This window comes from Narcine bancroftii, chromosome 14 (genome assembly GCF_036971445.1).
Source record: "Narcine bancroftii isolate sNarBan1 chromosome 14, sNarBan1.hap1, whole genome shotgun sequence".
Lineage (NCBI taxonomy): Eukaryota > Metazoa > Chordata > Chondrichthyes > Torpediniformes > Narcinidae > Narcine > Narcine bancroftii.
In genome coordinates this window covers 63637140-63659104 of record NC_091482.1, presented here as the reverse complement: position 1 = coordinate 63659104, position 21965 = coordinate 63637140, and the positions used below count along the sequence as shown (strand labels likewise).

Genomic DNA, 21965 nt, shown 5'->3' with positions numbered 1-21965 from the left:
TCGGACTTGTCAGCCACAAACGAGCCTGCAGCTGTCGTGGACATTTTACCCCCTCCATAAATCTTCGTCCGCGAAGCCAAGCCAAAGAAAGACTTGTGCAATCAAATGACAGTTAACTTGACTTGACCCACCACCATCTGTGTGAAAATGGTCCCTTTTAAATCCTTAAACCTATGCCCCTCTATACTCTCCTACTCGGTGAGTCTTTGCCTTATCAACGGTCCTCGTGATTTTATGAATCTCCTAACATTTGTTATCCGTTTACAGCTCTCTGATTATTTACACGTATACGCTGTGCACGGCTTTTGTTTGGTAATTCTGCCTCGCCTGCAGGCAAAGGAATCTCAGGGTTGTATGTGATGTCATGAATGTATCTGACCAGAAAGTGTTGAGGAAGAAAACTCTTTGTTGCCCAGTGTATCAGTAGGGATCTAGAGCAAGTCAGAATGCCAGTGGCTGGGTACTTTGTCCTTGTGGGCATGACTGGGGTGGTCCTCCTTGGGGAAGCCTGGGGGGTCCTCCAGCCCAAAGTTCAAGGGAAAAGAAGCTGGCCAATCACAGGGCAGAGAAAGGAAGGCCTCACCCTATCACAATCATCAGAAGCCAAGGGGTGGAGTCGGGGGAAGGTGTAGGGGGGGGTTTTATCCAATCCCAAGACGGTGACCGCTTGATTGGCAGAGGAAGTCAAGCAAACAACAGTGGAAGGGGCGGGGCAGGCTTCAGCTAATATGCTTGGCAGGGCATCTGACGAATCGTGGATCCCAGGGGGAGTGAGTGAGTGAGTGAGGGAACGTTTAGCCAATCACATTCAAGAACAGGTTTGATTGGCAGCAGCTCTAACCCAATTAAAATACGAAATGCAACCACTGGCGGACCCGAAGAATATCCGAGAGAGACGAGGATCGTTTATCCAATCAAATAAATTCAGCTTCTCGACCAAGGGCCGTGAGGCGAAGCATCGGCCGACCACACCTACGCAGCATGTCCGGCGGAGTCCCGCCTTCTTCTCTGCTCGCCCAATCAGAAGACAGATAGAATGACTGGCATCCGACTATCCAATTGTAATGGGGAAAGAGGGCGGGGTGGATATTTGGACCAATAGAGGAAGTGCTATTGAAAGCGCCAATCAGGGGCGCGGAATTTGAAATGGTGGCGGTTGGCGTGCGGTCGCGCGGTGCTGGGTAGCGGAGCGACGGCGGGCGGCATGAAGGCGACGTGAGTACCGCGCGGAGACCCCCGGCCCCCCGGCCCCGGCCCCCCGGCCCCGGCCAGCAGCGTCCCTTTCGGAGCCTCGGCCGTCGTGTTTCCCCCCCACCTCTCCCGGCTCGCCTGCGGCTGCGCGCCTAGGCCTCAGCCGGGCCTGCGGGGGTGGAGGGGGGAGGGTGTTAGGGGGTTGTTGGGGGGAAGGGGAGGGTGTTAGGGGGTTGTTGGGGGGAAGGGGAGGGTGTTAGGGGGTTGTTGGGGGGAAGGGGAGGGTGTTAGGGGGTTGTTGGGGGGAAGGGGAGGGTGTTAGGGGGTTGTTGGGGGGAAGGGGAGGGTGTTAGGGGGTTGTTGGGGGGAAGGGGAGGGTGTTAGGGGGTTGTTGGGGGGAAGGGGAGGGTGTTAGGGGGTTGTTGGGGGGAAGGGGAGGGTGTTAGGGGGTTGTTGGGGGGAAGGGGAGGGTGTTAGGAGGTTGTTGGGGGGAAGGGGAGGGTGTTAGGGGGTTGTTGGGGGGAAGGGGAGGGTGTTAGGAGGTTGTTGGGGGGAAGGGGAGGGTGTTAGGGGGTTGTTGGGGGGAAGGGGAGGGTGTTAGGGGGTTGTTGGGGGGAAGGGGAGGGTGTTAGGGGGTTGTTGGGGGGAAGGGGAGGGTGTTAGGGGGTTGTTGGGGGGAAGGGGAGGGTGTTAGGGGGTTGTTGGGGGGAAGGGGAGGGTGTTAGGGGGTTGTTGGGGGGAAGGGGAGGGTGTTAGGAGGTTGTTGGGGGGAAGGGGAGGGTGTTAGGGGGTTGTTGGGGGGAAGGGGAGGGTGTTAGGAGGTTGTTGGGGGGAAGGGGAGGGTGTTAGGGGGTTGTTGGGGGGAAGGGGAGGGTGTTAGGGGGTTGTTGGGGGGAAGGGGAGGGTGTTAGGGGGTTGTTGGGGGGAAGGGGAGGGTGTTAGGGGGTTGTTGGGGGGAAGGGGAGGGTGTTAGGGGGTTGTTGGGGGGAAGGGGAGGGTGTTAGGAGGTTGTTGGGGGGAAGGGGAGGGTGTTAGGAGGTTGTTGGGGGGAAGGGGAGGGTGTTAGGGGGTTGTTGGGGGGAAGGGGAGGGTGTTAGGGGGTTGTTGGGGGGAAGGGGAGGGTGTTAGGGGGTTGTTGGGGGGAAGGGGAGGGTGTTAGGGGGTTGTTGGGGGGAGGGTGGAGGGGAAGGAGAGGGTGTTGGGGGGTGGGGGGTAAGGGGAGTGGGTTGGGGGTTGTGTTGGTGAAGGATTGTTTCTCAAATTGGAGTGGTTTGTCTGCACATCAGTGGTTCTCAACCTTCCCTTTGGTGCTCTGTGATTCGTGAGGAATTGCTTACTTCATTAGGCCTAAAATTAGACAGGATTTAAAAAAGGTTTAGTGATTGCGCCTGCAGCAGCAAAAAAAAAGCAGGATGATAACTTGGAAAATGGAGGCAACCTTAAATACAACAGTAGTGCATAGAAATAAACAAGTATATTCAATTTGGAAAAAATTGCCTACAATTTAAAAGTCAAATATACTTGAACAAATTTGGAAACCATACACAGACCACCAATTCCAGACTTCCATTTCTTAAAATGATAAGCTGCAAGTATGAAAATACTTCAATATGAAATTTTGGACCACACAATTTTTTTCTTTTGTCTTCTTTTATTTGGTTTTTGTTTGCTTTATGTTAGAGGATGGGGAAAAGGGGGGGAAAATGTCACTATATTTTAATGATGAATGTTTGAACATATTGTTGAAATGGTTCACAGTGAAGTTTTAAATAGAATGTATTTAAAAAGTAAGGAATTGCTTAAGGTGGTATGAGGATGGGAAGGTTGAGAACCACTGTTTTCATCGTACCTGATTGACTCATTATGTGCACGGTTTCAGAACGCTAAAGAAAATGGGTCAATGACAATTTTTCTCAAGCAAAATATTTCAGTGACAATCTCGGTCAGAGCAGTGATTCTCAACCTTACCTTCCCACTCCCATACCACCTTGAGCAATCCCTCACTAATCACAGAGCACTGATGGCATACGGATACTTAGTGGTATGCGAGTGGAAACTTTAAATCAGGATAGTCTTGGTTAACTTTCTATTGTCATGTTAGTTAACTGAGTTTTTACCTGAACTCTTTGTAGTTTTCCGTACTGAACGGATTGGGTCATTAGGTCCCTGCAGTCTTCTCTGCCATCGAGATTGTAGTTGATCTTCAACTTGATTCTTTCTAACTTTCCCCAACTATCCAAAAAAAAATGGATCTCTGATTTAAATGCAATCAACAATGGAGCTGCATACTCTTTAGCTGAGAATTCCAAAGATTCTCTACCTTTTATGTGTGTTTAATAGTGTGGTCCATCCATGTCTGAGTATGCCTTTTCATTCTAAGATGAATATTACTTTCCTTGTTAGAATCTGTCCAGTAGTGAGGAAGAGGTGGTTGTTCATGAAGGATTTAATGTTTACATAGATCAATGGGTTTCAATATATTTTTGTTCCAAGGGTACATGTATTAAGTACAAATTTCATTCACAGGATGCTAGATTCTGTGGTTGTTGCTTGAGATATTGGTGATCATATTTTGGGTATCATTTAAATTGCTTGACAACAGCATAAAAATGAATACCAACCTTCTCTCCTCTTGACCGTCTGCAGGGGCCATGACTCCCTCGCGCGTTCACTCCCTCGCGCGTTCACTCCCTCGCGCGTTCACTCCCTCGCGCGTTCACTCCCTCGCGCGTTCACTCCCTCGCGCGTTCACTCCCTCGCGCGTTCACTCCCTCGCGCGTTCACTCCCTCGCGCGTTCACTCCCTCGCGCGTTCACTCCCTCGCGCGTTCACTCCCTCGCGCGTTCACTCCCTCGCGCGTTCACTCCCTCGCGCGTTCACTCCCTCGCGCGTTCACTCCCTCGCGCGTTCACTCCCTCGCGCGTTCACTCCCTCGCGCGTTCACTCCCTCGCGCGTTCACTCCCTCGCGCGTTCACTCCCTCGCGCGTTCACTCCCTCGCGCGTTCACTCCCTCGCGCGTTCACTCCCTCGCGCGTTCACTCCCTCGCGCGTTCACTCCCTCGCGCGTTCACTCCCTCGCGCGTTCACTCCCTCGCGCGTTCACTCCCTCGCGCGTTCACTCCCTCGCGCGTTCACTCCCTCGCGCGTTCACTCCCTCGCGCGTTCACTCCCTCGCGCGTTCACTCCCTCGCGCGTTCACTCCCTCGCGCGTTCACTCCCTCGCGCGTTCACTCCCTCGCGCGTTCACTCCCTCGCGCGTTCACTCCCTCGCGCGTTCACTCCCTCGCGCGTTCACTCCCTCGCGCGTTCACTCCCTCGCGCGTTCACTCCCTCGCGCGTTCACTCCCTCGCGCGTTCACTCCCTCGCGCGTTCACTCCCTCGCGCGTTCACTCCCTCGCGCGTTCACTCCCTCGCGCGTTCACTCCCTCGCGCGTTCACTCCCTCGCGCGTTCACTCCCTCGCGCGTTCACTCCCTCGCGCGTTCACTCCCTCGCGCGTTCACTCCCTCGCGCGTTCACTCCCTCGCGCGTTCACTCCCTCGCGCGTTCACTCCCTCGCGCGTTCACTCCCTCGCGCGTTCACTCCCTCGCGCGTTCACTCCCTCGCGCGTTCACTCCCTCGCGCGTTCACTCCCTCGCGCGTTCACTCCCTCGCGCGTTCACTCCCTCGCGCGTTCACTCCCTCGCGCGTTCACTCCCTCGCGCGTTCACTCCCTCGCGCGTTCACTCCCTCGCGCGTTCACTCCCTCGCGCGTTCACTCCCTCGCGCGTTCACTCCCTCGCGCGTTCACTCCCTCGCGCGTTCACTCCCTCGCGCGTTCACTCCCTCGCGCGTTCACTCCCTCGCGCGTTCACTCCCTCGCGCGTTCACTCCCTCGCGCGTTCACTCCCTCGCGCGTTCACTCCCTCGCGCGTTCACTCCCTCGCGCGTTCACTCCCTCGCGCGTTCACTCCCTCGCGCGTTCACTCCCTCGCGCGTTCACTCCCTCGCGCGTTCACTCCCTCGCGCGTTCACTCCCTCGCGCGTTCACTCCCTCGCGCGTTCACTCCCTCGCGCGTTCACTCCCTCGCGCGTTCACTCCCTCGCGCGTTCACTCCCTCGCGCGTTCACTCCCTCGCGCGTTCACTCCCTCGCGCGTTCACTCCCTCGCGCGTTCACTCCCTCGCGCGTTCACTCCCTCGCGCGTTCACTCCCTCGCGCGTTCACTCCCTCGCGCGTTCACTCCCTCGCGCGTTCACTCCCTCGCGCGTTCACTCCCTCGCGCGTTCACTCCCTCGCGCGTTCACTCCCTCGCGCGTTCACTCCCTCGCGCGTTCACTCCCTCGCGCGTTCACTCCCTCGCGCGTTCACTCCCTCGCGCGTTCACTCCCTCGCGCGTTCACTCCCTCGCGCGTTCACTCCCTCGCGCGTTCACTCCCTCGCGCGTTCACTCCCTCGCGCGTTCACTCCCTCGCGCGTTCACTCCCTCGCGCGTTCACTCCCTCGCGCGTTCACTCCCTCGCGCGTTCACTCCCTCGCGCGTTCACTCCCTCGCGCGTTCACTCCCTCGCGCGTTCACTCCCTCGCGCGTTCACTCCCTCGCGCGTTCACTCCCTCGCGCGTTCACTCCCTCGCGCGTTCACTCCCTCGCGCGTTCACTCCCTCGCGCGTTCACTCCCTCGCGCGTTCACTCCCTCGCGCGTTCACTCCCTCGCGCGTTCACTCCCTCGCGCGTTCACTCCCTCGCGCGTTCACTCCCTCGCGCGTTCACTCCCTCGCGCGTTCACTCCCTCGCGCGTTCACTCCCTCGCGCGTTCACTCCCTCGCGCGTTCACTCCCTCGCGCGTTCACTCCCTCGCGCGTTCACTCCCTCGCGCGTTCACTCCCTCGCGCGTTCACTCCCTCGCGCGTTCACTCCCTCGCGCGTTCACTCCCTCGCGCGTTCACTCCCTCGCGCGTTCACTCCCTCGCGCGTTCACTCCCTCGCGCGTTCACTCCCCTCGCGCGTTCACTCCCTCGCGCGTTCACTCCCTCGCGCGTTCACTCCCTCGCGCGTTCACTCCCTCGCGCGTTCACTCCCTCGCGCGTTCACTCCCTCGCGCGTTCACTCCCTCGCGCGTTCACTCCCCTCGCGCGTTCACTCCCCTCGCGCGTTCACTCCCTCGCGCGTTCACCTCCCTCGCGCGTTCACTCCCTCGCGCGTTCACCCCCTCGCGCGTTCACCCCCTCGCGCGTTCACCCCCTCGCGCGTTCACCCCCTCGCGCGTTCACCCCCTCGCGCGTTCACCCCCTCGCGCGTTCACCCCCTCGCGCGTTCACCCCCTCGCGCGTTCACCCCCTCGCGCGTTCACCCCCTCGCGCGTTCACCCCCTCGCGCGTTCACCCCCTCGCGCGTTCACCCCCTCGCGCGTTCACCCCCTCGCGCGTTCACCCCCTCGCGCGTTCACCCCCTCGCGCGTTCACCCCCTCGCGCGTTCACCCCCTCGCGCGTTCACCCCCTCGCGCGTTCACCCCCTCGCGCGTTCACCCCCTCGCGCGTTCACCCCCTCGCGCGTTCACCCCCTCGCGCGTTCACCCCCTCGCGCGTTCACCCCCTCGCGCGTTCACCCCCTCGCGCGTTCACCCCCTCGCGCGTTCACCCCCTCGCGCGTTCACCCCCTCGCGCGTTCACCCCCTCGCGCGTTCACCCCCTCGCGCGTTCACCCCCTCGCGCGTTCACCCCCTCGCGCGTTCACCCCCTCGCGCGTTCACCCCCTCGCGCGTTCACCCCCTCGCGCGTTCACCCCCTCGCGCGTTCACCCCCTCGCGCGTTCACCCCCTCGCGCGTTCACCCCCTCGCGCGTTCACCCCCTCGCGCGTTCACCCCCTCGCGCGTTCACCCCCTCGCGCGTTCACCCCCTCGCGCGTTCACCCCCTCGCGCGTTCACCCCCTCGCGCGTTCACCCCCTCGCGCGTTCACCCCCTCGCGCGTTCACCCCCTCGCGCGTTCACCCCCTCGCGCGTTCACCCCCTCGCGCGTTCACCCCCTCGCGCGTTCACCCCCTCGCGCGTTCACCCCCTCGCGCGTTCACCCCCTCGCGCGTTCACCCCCTCGCGCGTTCACCCCCTCGCGCGTTCACCCCCTCGCGCGTTCACCCCCTCGCGCGTTCACCCCCTCGCGCGTTCACCCCCTCGCGCGTTCACCCCCTCGCGCGTTCACCCCCTCGCGCGTTCACCCCCTCGCGCGTTCACCCCCTCGCGCGTTCACCCCCTCGCGCGTTCACCCCCTCGCGCGTTCACCCCCTCGCGCGTTCACCCCCTCGCGCGTTCACCCCCCTCGCGCGTTCACCCCCTCGCGCGTTCACCCCCTCGCGCGTTCACCCCCTCGCGCGTTCACCCCCTCGCGCGTTCACCCCCTCGCGCGTTCACCCCCTCGCGCGTTCACCCCCTCGCGCGTTCACCCCCTCGCGCGTTCACCCCCTCGCGCGTTCACCCCCCTCGCGCGTTCACCCCCTCGCGCGTTCACCCCCTCGCGCGTTCACCCCCTCGCGCGTTCACCCCCTCGCGCGTTCACCCCCTCGCGCGTTCACCCCCCTCGCGCGTTCACCCCCTCGCGCGTTCACCCCCTCGCGCGTTCACCCCCTCGCGCGTTCACCCCCTCGCGCGTTCACCCCCTCGCGCGTTCACCCCCTCGCGCGTTCACCCCCTCGCGCGTTCACCCCCTCGCGCGTTCACCCCCTCGCGCGTTCACCCCCTCGCGCGTTCACCCCCTCGCGCGTTCACCCCCTCGCGCGTTCACCCCCTCGCGCGTTCACCCCCTCGCGCGTTCACCCCCTCGCGCGTTCACCCCCTCGCGCGTTCACCCCCTCGCGCGTTCACCCCCTCGCGCGTTCACCCCCTCGCGCGTTCACCCCCTCGCGCGTTCACCCCCTCGCGCGTTCACCCCCTCGCGCGTTCACCCCCTCGCGCGTTCACCCCCTCGCGCGTTCACCCCCTCGCGCGTTCACCCCCTCGCGCGTTCACCCCCTCGCGCGTTCACCCCCTCGCGCGTTCACCCCCTCGCGCGTTCACCCCCTCGCGCGTTCACCCCCTCGCGCGTTCACCCCCTCGCGCGTTCACCCCCTCGCGCGTTCACCCCCTCGCGCGTTCACCCCCTCGCGCGTTCACCCCCTCGCGCGTTCACCCCCTCGCGCGTTCACCCCCTCGCGCGTTCACCCCCTCGCGCGTTCACCCCCTCGCGCGTTCACCCCCTCGCGCGTTCACCCCCTCGCGCGTTCACCCCCTCGCGCGTTCACCCCCTCGCGCGTTCACCCCCTCGCGCGTTCACCCCCTCGCGCGTTCACCCCCTCGCGCGTTCACCCCCTCGCGCGTTCACCCCCTCGCGCGTTCACCCCCTCGCGCGTTCACCCCCTCGCGCGTTCACCCCCTCGCGCGTTCACCCCCTCGCGCGTTCACCCCCTCGCGCGTTCACCCCCTCGCGCGTTCACCCCCTCGCGCGTTCACCCCCTCGCGCGTTCACCCCCTCGCGCGTTCACCCCCTCGCGCGTTCACCCCCTCGCGCGTTCACCCCCTCGCGCGTTCACCCCCTCGCGCGTTCACCCCCTCGCGCGTTCACCCCCTCGCGCGTTCACCCCCTCGCGCGTTCACCCCCTCGCGCGTTCACCCCCTCGCGCGTTCACCCCCTCGCGCGTTCACCCCCTCGCGCGTTCACCCCCTCGCGCGTTCACCCCCTCGCGCGTTCACCCCCTCGCGCGTTCACCCCCTCGCGCGTTCACCCCCTCGCGCGTTCACCCCCTCGCGCGTTCACCCCCTCGCGCGTTCACCCCCTCGCGCGTTCACCCCCTCGCGCGTTCACCCCCTCGCGCGTTCACCCCCTCGCGCGTTCACCCCCTCGCGCGTTCACCCCCTCGCGCGTTCACCCCCTCGCGCGTTCACCCCCTCGCGCGTTCACCCCCTCGCGCGTTCACCCCCTCGCGCGTTCACCCCCTCGCGCGTTCACCCCCTCGCGCGTTCACCCCCTCGCGCGTTCACCCCCTCGCGCGTTCACCCCCTCGCGCGTTCACCCCCTCGCGCGTTCACCCCCTCGCGCGTTCACCCCCTCGCGCGTTCACCCCCTCGCGCGTTCACCCCCTCGCGCGTTCACCCCCTCGCGCGTTCACCCCCTCGCGCGTTCACCCCCTCGCGCGTTCACCCCCTCGCGCGTTCACCCCCTCGCGCGTTCACCCCCTCGCGCGTTCACCCCCTCGCGCGTTCACCCCCTCGCGCGTTCACCCCCTCGCGCGTTCACCCCCTCGCGCGTTCACCCCCTCGCGCGTTCACCCCCTCGCGCGTTCACCCCCTCGCGCGTTCACCCCCTCGCGCGTTCACCCCCTCGCGCGTTCACCCCCTCGCGCGTTCACCCCCTCGCGCGTTCACCCCCTCGCGCGTTCACCCCCTCGCGCGTTCACCCCCTCGCGCGTTCACCCCCTCGCGCGTTCACCCCCTCGCGCGTTCACCCCCTCGCGCGTTCACCCCCTCGCGCGTTCACCCCCTCGCGCGTTCACCCCCTCGCGCGTTCACCCCCTCGCGCGTTCACCCCCTCGCGCGTTCACCCCCTCGCGCGTTCACCCCCTCGCGCGTTCACCCCCTCGCGCGTTCACCCCCTCGCGCGTTCACCCCCTCGCGCGTTCACCCCCTCGCGCGTTCACCCCCTCGCGCGTTCACCCCCTCGCGCGTTCACCCCCTCGCGCGTTCACCCCCTCGCGCGTTCACCCCCTCGCGCGTTCACCCCCTCGCGCGTTCACCCCCTCGCGCGTTCACCCCCTCGCGCGTTCACCCCCTCGCGCGTTCACCCCCTCGCGCGTTCACCCCCTCGCGCGTTCACCCCCTCGCGCGTTCACCCCCTCGCGCGTTCACCCCCTCGCGCGTTCACCCCCTCGCGCGTTCACCCCCTCGCGCGTTCACCCCCTCGCGCGTTCACCCCCTCGCGCGTTCACCCCCTCGCGCGTTCACCCCCTCGCGCGTTCACCCCCTCGCGCGTTCACCCCCTCGCGCGTTCACCCCCTCGCGCGTTCACCCCCTCGCGCGTTCACCCCCTCGCGCGTTCACCCCCTCGCGCGTTCACCCCCTCGCGCGTTCACCCCCTCGCGCGTTCACCCCCTCGCGCGTTCACCCCCTCGCGCGTTCACCCCCTCGCGCGTTCACCCCCTCGCGCGTTCACCCCCTCGCGCGTTCACCCCCTCGCGCGTTCACCCCCTCGCGCGTTCACCCCCTCGCGCGTTCACCCCCTCGCGCGTTCACCCCCTCGCGCGTTCACCCCCTCGCGCGTTCACCCCCTCGCGCGTTCACCCCCTCGCGCGTTCACCCCCTCGCGCGTTCACCCCCTCGCGCGTTCACCCCCTCGCGCGTTCACCCCCTCGCGCGTTCACCCCCTCGCGCGTTCACCCCCTCGCGCGTTCACCCCCTCGCGCGTTCACTCCCTCTCCACCTATTGCGCACCTCCCTGCCCACCCCAGCTCCTTCCACTGTGGCTGCAGGAGGTGCAACATTTGTGCCCATACCTCATCCCTCCCCAAACAGGCCTTTTGAATATTTCCTTTTGTGTCATTCTCTATGTTGAACAGATTGGGAGATCGCTTCGTTGAGCACAACAGCAGCTTCCCAGTCGCCAGCCATTTTAATTGAGTCACACTCCCATGGCCTAATGTACTATCCCAATCTGACCACTAGCAGAATGGAGGAACAACATCTTATTTTTCATCTGAGGACTCCAGCCAGATAGAATTAACACTGACTTTCTGCTAAACTTGCTTGCCTTTTCTTTCCCCTCTCCCTTTCCACTGTTTTGTGGTGCCCTGCACCAGTCCTCTTTCCCTGGAGCCTGCAACCCCTCAAGGCCACTGCTGAAAACAGGCACCATCATTTTGGGTCCAGACCCCGTGGTTGTGGGGTCTTTAATAGGCTTAAATGAGTGGTTCTCAACTCCCCCCCCCCCCCCCCCCTTACTCGCATACAGGGTGCCCTAGGTACTCTGGTTAGTAAGGGTTTACTTAAGGTGGTATGTGAGGGGGTGGGGGGGGGGGGGAAAGAAAGAGTTGAGAAACACTGATTTTAACCCTGTCAGAGCTGTTTGGACTCTGCGGGTGAGCCCTGAGACTGTTCTCTCTCCGTGGGTTTGTGGCAGCGCTGCCATTTTCTTTTTAGGGTTCACTATGTCATTGAATCTTTTTCCCATTTCTACCTGGAAATCTCTTCCTGTGACCAACTGATATAATTTCTATTTTGAAAGTCTGGTGACAGCCATGTCAACAATGTGACCTGTCTCACTGAGATGACCATAACCTGATGCTTGACATTTTGCTCTGTTTGGCCAGTGGATTTGAGGATTTTGCAGAGTTGATATGAATGGTATCTTTCCAGTATCTTGAGGTATCTGCTCCAGGTGATTCAGCCTTTGGTGCCATATTGGAAAGCTAGGATTACTGCTGAGCAGATCATGTTTTGTTTTTTTTTGGTTCCCTTGGGGGTATCTGAATTTGCCAAGTAACAGTCATAATATCATGCAGTGTTGAAATGGGTCCCACAGCCTAATGCCATTCTGACCAAAATGTTCCCCCACCTGCCTAATCCCCTCTACCTCAATCTTGTCCATATTTCTATCCAAATGTTTCTTAACTGTTGCAATGATATCTGTTCCAACAGCTTGTTCCATACACGCACTTTTGTGCTAATGTCATTCCAAAATTTCTTATCTTTCCCAAATAAGAAGAATTGATCAAGAAAATTCATCTGATGCGAAGTGATGAAATAGTAAATACACCTGTACATTTATCACAACTCAATTAAAAACCCAAATATTGGTCGAAAGTAGTTTATTTTTATGGCTATTCATTGCTGACTAGTCTTGTTGGAACCCTCTTACATCATTAATGGTGTGTTGACAAATGGGATCCTGGCTCTAAATTGTTCTCTTTCAATCTAATAGCTCGTGTGTCCAACACGTGCAGATTCCAGCCAAGAAAGCCAATCTACTCTTTCAGATTTTTTTTTCTTTCCAAACGCTGTTGGAATTTGTGGATTATTGGTTATGCCTCATTAGCATCTGGAGCAAATTGTAAACAAAACTGGGTAAAGAAGGCAGCTTTCTAAAATGAGCCACAGGTTTTTAACAACAGTTTGTTTCACAATCACTGCCTCTTGTTAGGTTATCATTATCAATATATTTCCAGTCCAGTAACTTGGTAATACTATGCTATTTTACTGTGATTGATAATGAATGTCTGATTTGTGTTCACTTGTCTATACTGCATGAGAAAGTCAGAATATTGTCTCCAAGTCGTGTAAGCATTCATATTATTGATGGTTCTTAATGTAAAATAATTTGCATTGTTTGCCTGATGGAATTTTAATTTGGTTAAATCTTGTATAGACGATTGCAGACTCCAAGACGGCCTTTAAAGAAACCATCAAATAACCGCCCCAAGGATCCAGTTGGTGTAAGTTCCAGGAAACCTTTGGTTTTTCAGATTAATTGATCTACCATGAGAGAATATTTGTGATATTGTTCTGTAATAAATTCAATTTCCGGTAATTAAAGTTATAATACCTCTCAGTTTTGCGTGTTTTAGCTTGAACTGTCTTTTTGCTGGCTTGTTGAGGGAAAATTGTTTTTTTTTAAAGTCAAATAAATTTCTTGGTCAGATAGTAGAAGAAATAGCTTCTCCAGCTAATGTGCATTTGGGGATCTAAAAACGTGTACTAAAATACCAGATTACATTGGAATAGGGGACTGGGCCTTTTTTAAAGTGCAAGTGATGAGGCTTAGAAATGGAGAAACATTTATTGATGGAGGAATGGACAGAGAGTCAAGGTTGGTGAAATTCAAATGTAATAGATGTTGATAAAACTGCTGAAGATTTCCAAATGGTACCATTGAATGTGGGTTTGAAAGTGAAGAGAATGTCCTTCTCTGGCCTTTCCATTGTATGTCGACAAAGTTCAGATTTATCGGCAGAGTACATGCATGACGTCACCAACAACTTGCATCACTTGAGATTCTTTTTCTTGCGGACTAGCCAGAACTTTTACTTGTTGGTCATCATGTATCTAGTTCCCGTGATGAGGAATTTGTTTCTTGAATTCACTTGAAACAAAAGTTTGTTTTCCAAAAATTGAATTTATGAACAATTTGTGTGAAGTAAATGAAGAAAATCTGTTTCTAAGGCCACAAGACCAGTTATAACCAGGTGGAGTTCAAGTGATGATGGGTTAAAGCTTGGACTCTGTGAGGTGGTGATTCAATATTAATTGTCAGAAGAAATTTTGATATAAATACTTGGATAGGGGAAAAAAAAACAGGGATGTAGGGTGAAGAGGATTCCGCTGGATTACATTTTGAAAGAATATGCTGACTGGTCAGCCTCCCTCCTGCTGAACTGCGTCTGTTTTTTTGTAGCCGTGAGCATGCTGTGGTATTCTTCTAAAACATTGGAATGTTTATGTTGCACATTTTGCAATTCAACATGTTTCTCTTCATTCTACCAGACAGGCTTCAACTTTGCAATGTAATGTAAAATTAGGACTTTACTCTTTACTTTAAACTATCTTTCTTGTTTGTCCATTCACGTTGGTTGACAGGTATATTGCCGTGTCCGACCACTAACTGTGGGTGATGCATGTTGTGTGGAAGTTATCAATAGTACCACAATACAACTTCATCCTCCTGAGGGGATTAAAGTCAACAGAAATGGAGAATTCAAAGAGGTAACTTGAAATGTGAAGCTTTTTTTTATTAATAGTATTTGTAGCTATTCCTGTACAATCATCTTGAATTTTCTGATTGGATTTCTAGATGCAGTATTCTTTTAAAGAAGTGTTTGGTGCCTTTACAACTCAAAAGGAACTATTCAATGTTGTTGCACAGCCCCTTGTAGAAGATCTGATTCATGGCAAAAATGGTATATCACTGTTTTATAACCTGATTTTTATCTTTCAACCCCTCATTTGTATGACTGCTTTGAGTATGTTAACCTTATCTATATTCACATTACTTTCTATTTCATTGCATTGTATCAGTCCTATGTTTTGTTTTTCAAAGTAGGATGTGAAAAAGTTATTCTTATTCGTGAAGTTGTTGGGGGGAAAGAGAGTATTGCTATATATGAATTGTATGTTCATTGTCAGGTTTGCTGTTTACGTATGGTGTTACTGGGAGTGGAAAAACACATACAATGACTGGATCTCCTGGAGATGGTGGTCTTCTGCCCCGCTGCTTGGATATGATTTTTTGTAGCATTGGACCATTCCAAGCAAAGCGCTATGTAAGTATGGGAAACAGAAGGGAAAATGCTGAAATTTTGAATTTATCTAGCATCATTATGGTTCTTATCATGGAGTTGTATATAGAAAGGTAGCACTTTTTAAAAATTCTCTCCACATTCTCCAGATTAGACCAAATGCCTAATCACAAATGTAATTTACAGTACCGTGGCTCATTAACCTACCAGTCAGCATGTCCTTCGGATATGGAAGAAAGTCGCAAGGATCATGTATTTAAGGCCGAGATTGATAGGTTCTTGATTAATTGGAGCATTAAAGATTATGGGAGGAGGCTGGACAGTGGGGCTGAGTGGGAAAATGGATCAGATAGTGGACTGAAAAGCCTATTTCAGTTCCTATGTCTTGTAGTCAAACTCCACAGACTGCTCCCACCATCATATTGCTGGTGCTATAATCTAGCAGCTTGTGCCACTTGCAGCCCTTAAGCTTTTTAAATGAAAGATGAACATTTTTATTAATGATCAGGTGACCTGCTTTCCTTGGTAAATATTTTCATGTAGTTTTGCTTCATTATATATTTTTGTTTTAATCCACTGTTGTGAAGATTTACATAAATGTTTTTTGCTTGTGTGATTTTTTTAAATTGGAATTGTGCCATAGTTTGTTCTTTTAAAATGGACAAGAATATGTAGCTGTTGTGGCTCATAGTTTCTCCTGTAGATCATCTGATATTATTTTCTGAGGCTGACAATGTTGTTTCCTTCTGGCCAGAGCTACATATTGCAGCATAACTGTTGCATGGACTTGCCCAGTGAGGTACAATTTATGAATATTCAAAATAGGTATTGCTGTAAGATCTTGTTTTATCTAACTCCCAATTTTGTATATTTCTGCTGAACCTTGATGTTTAATCTGAGGTGGGGGAGGAATAAAAGCTTGGCTGAAATTCACTTGTAAATGTCACTTTTTGTAGTATGATCTGAACTATGTGGCCTAGGTTTTCCATTTTCTCCTTAAACTTGTTTTGTTTTGTGCAGCTAATAAAGAACAAATTTGGCATTGTTGGCATACTTGAATTTTGTGGCATAGATCAAATGATTTTAGACACAAAGTAGGGGGTCCTGAGTAAGGAAATTGTTGGATAAGAGGGTGACTATTTGGTTTAGCATTTAATGGTGAACAGCTGGTTGGGTGCTCTCACCCCTTCAACGTTCCAACAAACTTGATGATGTGTCCAAACTTAAAAGCTAAGTAACTTAAAGAAATGGATGTGTCCAAAATAGGTTTTCAAGCCGGATGATAAGAATGCAATGGAGGTGCAGAATGAAGTTGATGCTCTGTTGGAGCGTCAGAGAAGAGATGCCCAGCCATCTGCAACTCCAAGGATTCTATCCTCCAGGTAATTAAAATCCATGCTTCAGTCTTAAGCAAAGACTTTTAGTAAACAAATTGTCATCAAGCTATAAAGATGCAGCAGGATAACAGCCATTTGGCCTACTGAGTCTGTGCCAACAATCAAGCTCTCATTTACACTAATCCAAAGGTAATCCCATTCTCCCTATATTACATCAAGACACCTTAGATTCTCCTTTTCTCCAACACCAGAACAATTTACAGCAATCAATTAACCTACCGACCATCACATTTTTGGGTCCTGGGAGGAAGCTCACTTCCACTTAACAAGCACAGAATCTGGAGGGGTTCGTGGGGTTGGGCAACATCGATGGTGAAAAATGGGTCATCGACGGTTTGGGTTGCCATTCCTTATTGAGACTGAGGAGGGAAGGGCAAGAGATAATAAGATATAAATTAAATGGAAGAGTTGAAGTGGGGAGACAGGAAACAACTGGAGGTATTGAGTCAAAAGAGAGTACTGGAGCAAGCTAGGAAAAATGGGAACAGATAAAGAAGGAAATAATGTTTTCTCTATTTGGCATGAGGGAACAAATTCAAATAATGTGGCCTTTATAGCATTGTGATAGCTTTAATTTCACATTAAAAATTATTTTCATTTGCTTGGATCACCTTTGCATTGTAAATATTGTTCTTGGATAGATGGGATTAATGTTATTTGTCTGGGCACTTAGCTTGGGGTCATGTAGCCATCTAGCTGAGATAGAAGCAGGTTTAAAGAGTTAACCGGGGTTTCCAGTGTGCAATATGGGTTCCTGTTGGAAAGAGAATTACCCTATTTGAATGGAGCACTATCTTGGAAATGGTGGGGTGGGGGGAATCTAGAACTTGAGAAACATTTCTGAATTTTACACTATTTTTATTAATATTTATTCTTGTAAGAGCATTTTGTGCCGTCCTTTCACTCATCGGTGCATCAAATATTTTTGTTGATGTGCTTTTTTAACTTTATCTAAAAAAGGTTGACACAATTTCAACATTTCATAAATAATAGATATTAAACTTTTCTGTGAAGGTTGTAAATTAAAAATTGTGTCAATATTCTGGCCAGGAGCCTTGGGTCAAAATTGTGTCAATATTCTGGCCAGGAGCCTTGGGTCAAAATTGTGTCAATATTCTGGCCAGGAGCCTTGGGTCAAAATTGTGTCAATATTCTGGCCAGGAGCCTTGGGTCAAAATTGTGTCAATATTCTGGCCAGGAGCCTTGGGTCAAAATTGTGTCAATATTCTGGCCAGGAGCCTTGGGTCAAAATTGTGTCAATATTCTGGCCAGGAGCTTTGGGAAACTCGGATAACTGAAAGTGGAAAAAATTTCTAATCTGCAAATACCAAAAAAAAAGAATTTGGCGTCAAGCAAATTTGCTTGCCAATTTTTCAAATTAAATAAGACTATTGTCAATAAATACATCTTTAAAACTTGATGCTTATTTTATTACTAGTCATAAAAAGTTGTCATTCATAGAAGGTTGAAAAAAGTAATTGATAAAATAGGACTGGAAAGAGAAAAACTGCTTAAACCAAAGTATTTTCTAAATTGCAACCAGATCCTCACTACTGGATTGTCAATAAATTTATTTAACTTCTTTAAAGATAAAGGTAAGTGAATATCCAAGAAGAACAGTAATGGAAGATTTTCTTGCCAATTTTTTTGTGACCCATGTTGGGCAATCCAGTCGATTATTGTAGTACATCCAGACCATGATATTATCTATGTTAACCGCCCAATAGTAAAATCTGAAATTAGGTAGAGAATGGCATGACTTTAATGCCAACTAAATGTCAAATAATATCTTTTCCCTTTGGGCAAGATGTGCAATATTCCTTGGGTGGAATGATGCTGCTCCACCCACACGTGCTCAATGTAAAATTATGTCTTGCCTTAATCCAGAGAAAATCTGATGTTCTGTAACTGATAAGAATATGTATTTTCCAAATGTGTGGGCACCATTTGTGAACTATTTTCAGAACTTTTAGAACAATAACAATTTGTATGAAGTTTATTTTTTTTCACTTTCTTTTTTTGACACAGAGTTCTAATTTTTTTGCCAAGGTAGTGGGGATAGATATAATATTTGATAGTGTTTGGATGTGATTAGTGATATGGGTACTGAGTATAAGAGCTTTGTATAAAGTGTTGTATTACTTTCTGTACTTATTATGTATTCCATATACACTGTTTTATTATTATAAAATCAATAAAAAGATTGTTTCAACAAAAATATTTCTTTTTCAATGTTCACAGGCAGAGAATGGATCCAGAGTTTGCAGATATGATTACTGTGCCTGAACATTGCAAGGCTGAGGGAGTTGATGAGGACAGCGTGTATAGTCTATTTGTTTCCTATATTGAAATCTACAACAACTACCTTTATGATCTTTTGGAAGAAGTACCACCAGACCCAATTAAACCAAAGTAGGTTGATTTATTGCTTTTGATTATTTAATTGTGCTTTGCCTGCATTTGTGATTTGTTACCAGATGAAGATGATGAAAAATGTGTTCCCGGAACCAGCCCCTTTCCCATAGAAATTGTCGCTGCTTTTTGGGGATGGGCGATACAGGGATCGGGGAGTGCTTTATTTTTTTCTGTTGTTAAACAAGATATAATGTTAAAGTAAATTGATCTGTTTGCTCTACATGACTGGGACATTGGAGCAGTCAAGTTTGTCATCTGGTCATACAAGTACAACCTGACGAAACAGCGTTCTTCAGTCCTCAGAGCAAAACATGCACATTCAACCAGATGTAACACACATACGTATAATACATATGCAGGACAAGAATTATATCTATAAAAATAAATATGGTTTTGTACAAATGAGTCTCGGATGGTTGGTCTGAACAGTTCCTTTGGCCGTCCAGCATTCTCGCTGCCAATGGGGAAAAAGCTGTTCTTCAGCCTGGTGGTGCTCCCTCTGATCCTCCTGTATCTCTTCCCTGATGGGAGCGGCTGAAAGATGGTGTGTGCAGGGTGGAAGAGGTCCTCGATGATTTTAAGCCTTCCTCAGACAATGATCCCAGTAGATCTCATCATTGGGGAGGGAGACTGCCACTCTTAGGGTCCTGTGGATTGACCCCTGATCCATTTCTCTGCAACAACTGAATAGAGCTCCTGGAGAAGGTTGACTTGATGGTGGCCTGCCTGTTTTAGAAGTGCAATTACACCTTCCTCACAAGTGAGATGTTGGGTGTTCACGATGGGTCACTAGTTAAGTGAACTCCAAGAAACTTGGTGTTCCAGTCTACTACAGAGTTGTTGATATGTAGTGGAGTTTGGTCATTCTTGGTCCTCCTTAAGTCCATGATCATCTCCTTAGTCTTGTCCACATTGGACTCTGGTTGTTGATTTTCCACCTCTTTGTAGTGCAGCTCATCGTTGTTGCTGATGAGGCCAATGACTGTTGTCATCTGCAAACTTGATGACACTGTTGGAATTGGATCTGGCGATGCAGTCATGGGTCAGTAGCATGAACTTAAAAAGTGGGGATGTTTTGCATTTTGATACAGGATGAAATAGTTAGTGTAAGTATGATGAATCCAAAGCTGTTCTCATGTGTTTACAGTATTGACCCCCCCAATTAATTCCAGAGCTACAAATTATTGGAGCAGGCTCAGTGGCCTGCATTAGCTTACTCTTGCTCCCATTTCTTCTGTTTTAACTACAACCAACCATCACAAGTTATTTGAAGGAAATGGACATTTTGATTTCAGTCTCTTCCCATTGTATATAATTCAAGTGTTGTAAATAATTTGTTTTCTGCAGATTTTAAAATGTAATTTTTCATTTGGTAAAACATGTTGACAATATTGTTTCCTGTTTAAAATGGGTTTTCATGATCGTATGTAATTCCATTGTCTCTTACTAACGACAGTTTTATTACTGGTTGATTAATACCTGATTTTTAAAAATTTCCCATCTGCCAAGATGTAATATGAAATAGTCTGCAGATTAATTCTAATCGAATAACCATTATACTATTACACCCTTTTAAATATATTTCATAGAAAAATGTGTCAAAACTGGTTGTTTGGTCTGATCATGAATTCTTGCTTCTGTTTCTCTACTTGACTGGATATAAGCAGGAACCAAATGCAAGATTCATATTGTGGCTTTAAATGTTTATTGTGGACCTGACTTGTACCTAAAGCACAAATATATTGGTGTTCTTAGCTTTGGCCTTGTTAATGAATGGGGACAGTGCGCATACAATAGGAAATGCGTAATATGGGGAAAATGATCAAAAGGTAAAATTCCAGCCTCTTAACAATTGTTTTTTGATCATATCCATGCAGGTATTCAATTACCTTCCATATGATTCTTAAAGATCTGCCTCTGAATGTTCGGAAATTGTTGGTGGCACAATTAATATTTGTTTGAAATTCAGGATGAAAGTTCAGCAATATAATTTAAGAGCTTGTTTGAATGAGTTAATTTTCATAGTAGATTTTTGCCTTTGTCGTCATATCTGTTGAGTGAGTGACCTTTCTGACTAGGAAAGTATTTTACTACTGAACACAACGCACATTTCCTTGTCTGTTCTCATTATGTCTACATTCTTTGTCATCAAACAAGAACTGTTTTGTTTTTCAGGCACTGACTGGTGCCAACTTTAAACACCCATTTCTTTTGTGTTACCAAATGTCCAAGAAATATTAGTTGATTCAAAGATGACATTTGAGGAGAAACGGATTATTAGAATTTAATATACCAGGGAGAGGTAAAAAGGCGCCTGTAGTTTCTACTCTTGGTTTCTATCTGGACGTGTGCCCATTGTTCAAGAGGTATTATCTGGTTTGTTGTAGGCTATGAAGCTAATTACCTGTATCCTAGTGAACCTACATTTTTTTAAAAAAAAGAGTCTATTGTATTTGAAACTTTAATGCTGACACTCTGGACGTGAATCAATTCCTTTGACTAATTCTGTGTTTTAAGATTGTCTACTCCTTTGACCTTTGTGAATGTGTTTGATTTGTTTCTACAGAGTACATTTGTAAGCTATAATTTTCCACCCATTGTATTTCATTGAAGATGGGGAAGAGAGAATATTGCTTACTTCCATTATTTGTTTAAATGGAAGGAGGGGGTCAAGAGAGGAAGGTGAACAGAGCAGATTTTGTTGTGCATTTCCTTTCCCACACCTTGATCAGTTGAATGAAACTTCTATTCATAAAGTTCTGTATTTAATCCTAAATAAGCTTGACAGTGCAGTTCTAAGTGTAGTCACTAAGGTGGAAAGACACAATGGTCAATTTGCACACAGGTACATAATGTGATGCTAAAGATTGTTAGTTAAGAAGGTAAGAGGTTCAGAATTCTTTGTTTGAAGTTTAGTATGTGGCAATTCAATTGAACTATAATGAACTATTAGATACAGTTTGCATATTTCAGTATAGTGCAACTGGCCTTAAATGCTTTTTTTTTTTCAGTTTAAGGCCATAATCTCCCAAAGCTGCCTCTTCATGTGAATTTTTATTTTTTATTTTTAGTGAATTTCAAAAATTCACGATGATAAATTTTCTGGTGTGAAGTACATTTCTTTTTGGCTAAAATGAAATGCATTCAAATAAAAATAAAATAGTTGCATGAAAATTCTATGATGAAACAGTCGAATTTCCGCGTAGTTGAATGAATCACTTTTCTCCTTTCCGATGCACCACATCACCTAAAATGTGTTTTGCGTTAGATTTTTATAACTGTTGCCCTATTTCTTTTTAAGGTGGAACAATACAGCCACTCCTGTGCGGAACGTTGAGTTCATGTACGTCTCCATAATGTTCAAGCTACCTGGGTCAATTAGTATAGTCATTGGGTAAAATGAGCTGATCTAATGACTTGCGCTAGTTAATATTGCCTCTTTGGCTAACAGTCCATCCTAACTTTTCCCAAAGCTTTCGTTACTATGACCAGTCAGTCATGAATTGAGCATGCAATAGAGGCTTTCACTGCTTGCATTAGTGCTTGGGCTGTAGCACAAAGTATGCTAGCATACAGATACATTGCTGTTACCTTGTAAAATGTCATTGCGATAAGCAATGATTATGAAAATGGATGCATATTTGAGCCTTTTCCTCGATAATGCATTGTTTATGCTATGTAATCACTTCTACTGTTTGGATAAAACTTTGTGGCTATCAATTAGCTTT

General features: G+C 50.7%; 1 protein-coding gene across 8 annotated transcripts in view; it reads left to right on the top strand.

Annotated features, from left to right (window-relative positions):
- Positions 1–1128: 1128 nt before the first annotated feature.
- kif23 (kinesin family member 23) overlaps positions 1129–21965 on the top strand; it is a 43415-nt gene continuing 22578 nt past the window's right edge. Inside the window, exons 1-8 of one of the 8 annotated variants that reach the window (XM_069911708.1) lie at positions 1129–1215; positions 12559–12625; positions 13767–13892; positions 13981–14086; positions 14313–14449; positions 15692–15807; positions 18064–18234; positions 21539–21580. In XM_069911708.1, coding sequence (XP_069767809.1) covers positions 1205–1215; positions 12559–12625; positions 13767–13892; positions 13981–14086; positions 14313–14449; positions 15692–15807; positions 18064–18234; positions 21539–21580 — 776 coding nt within the window. In that variant the 5' untranslated portion in view covers positions 1129–1204. Of the gene's footprint in view, positions 1216–2530; positions 2784–12558; positions 12626–13766; positions 13893–13980; positions 14087–14312; positions 14450–15691; positions 15808–18063; positions 18235–21538; positions 21581–21965 lie in introns of those variants that run through there. The other 7 variants (XM_069911703.1, XM_069911701.1, XM_069911700.1 and 4 more) reach the window with 7 other exon arrangements.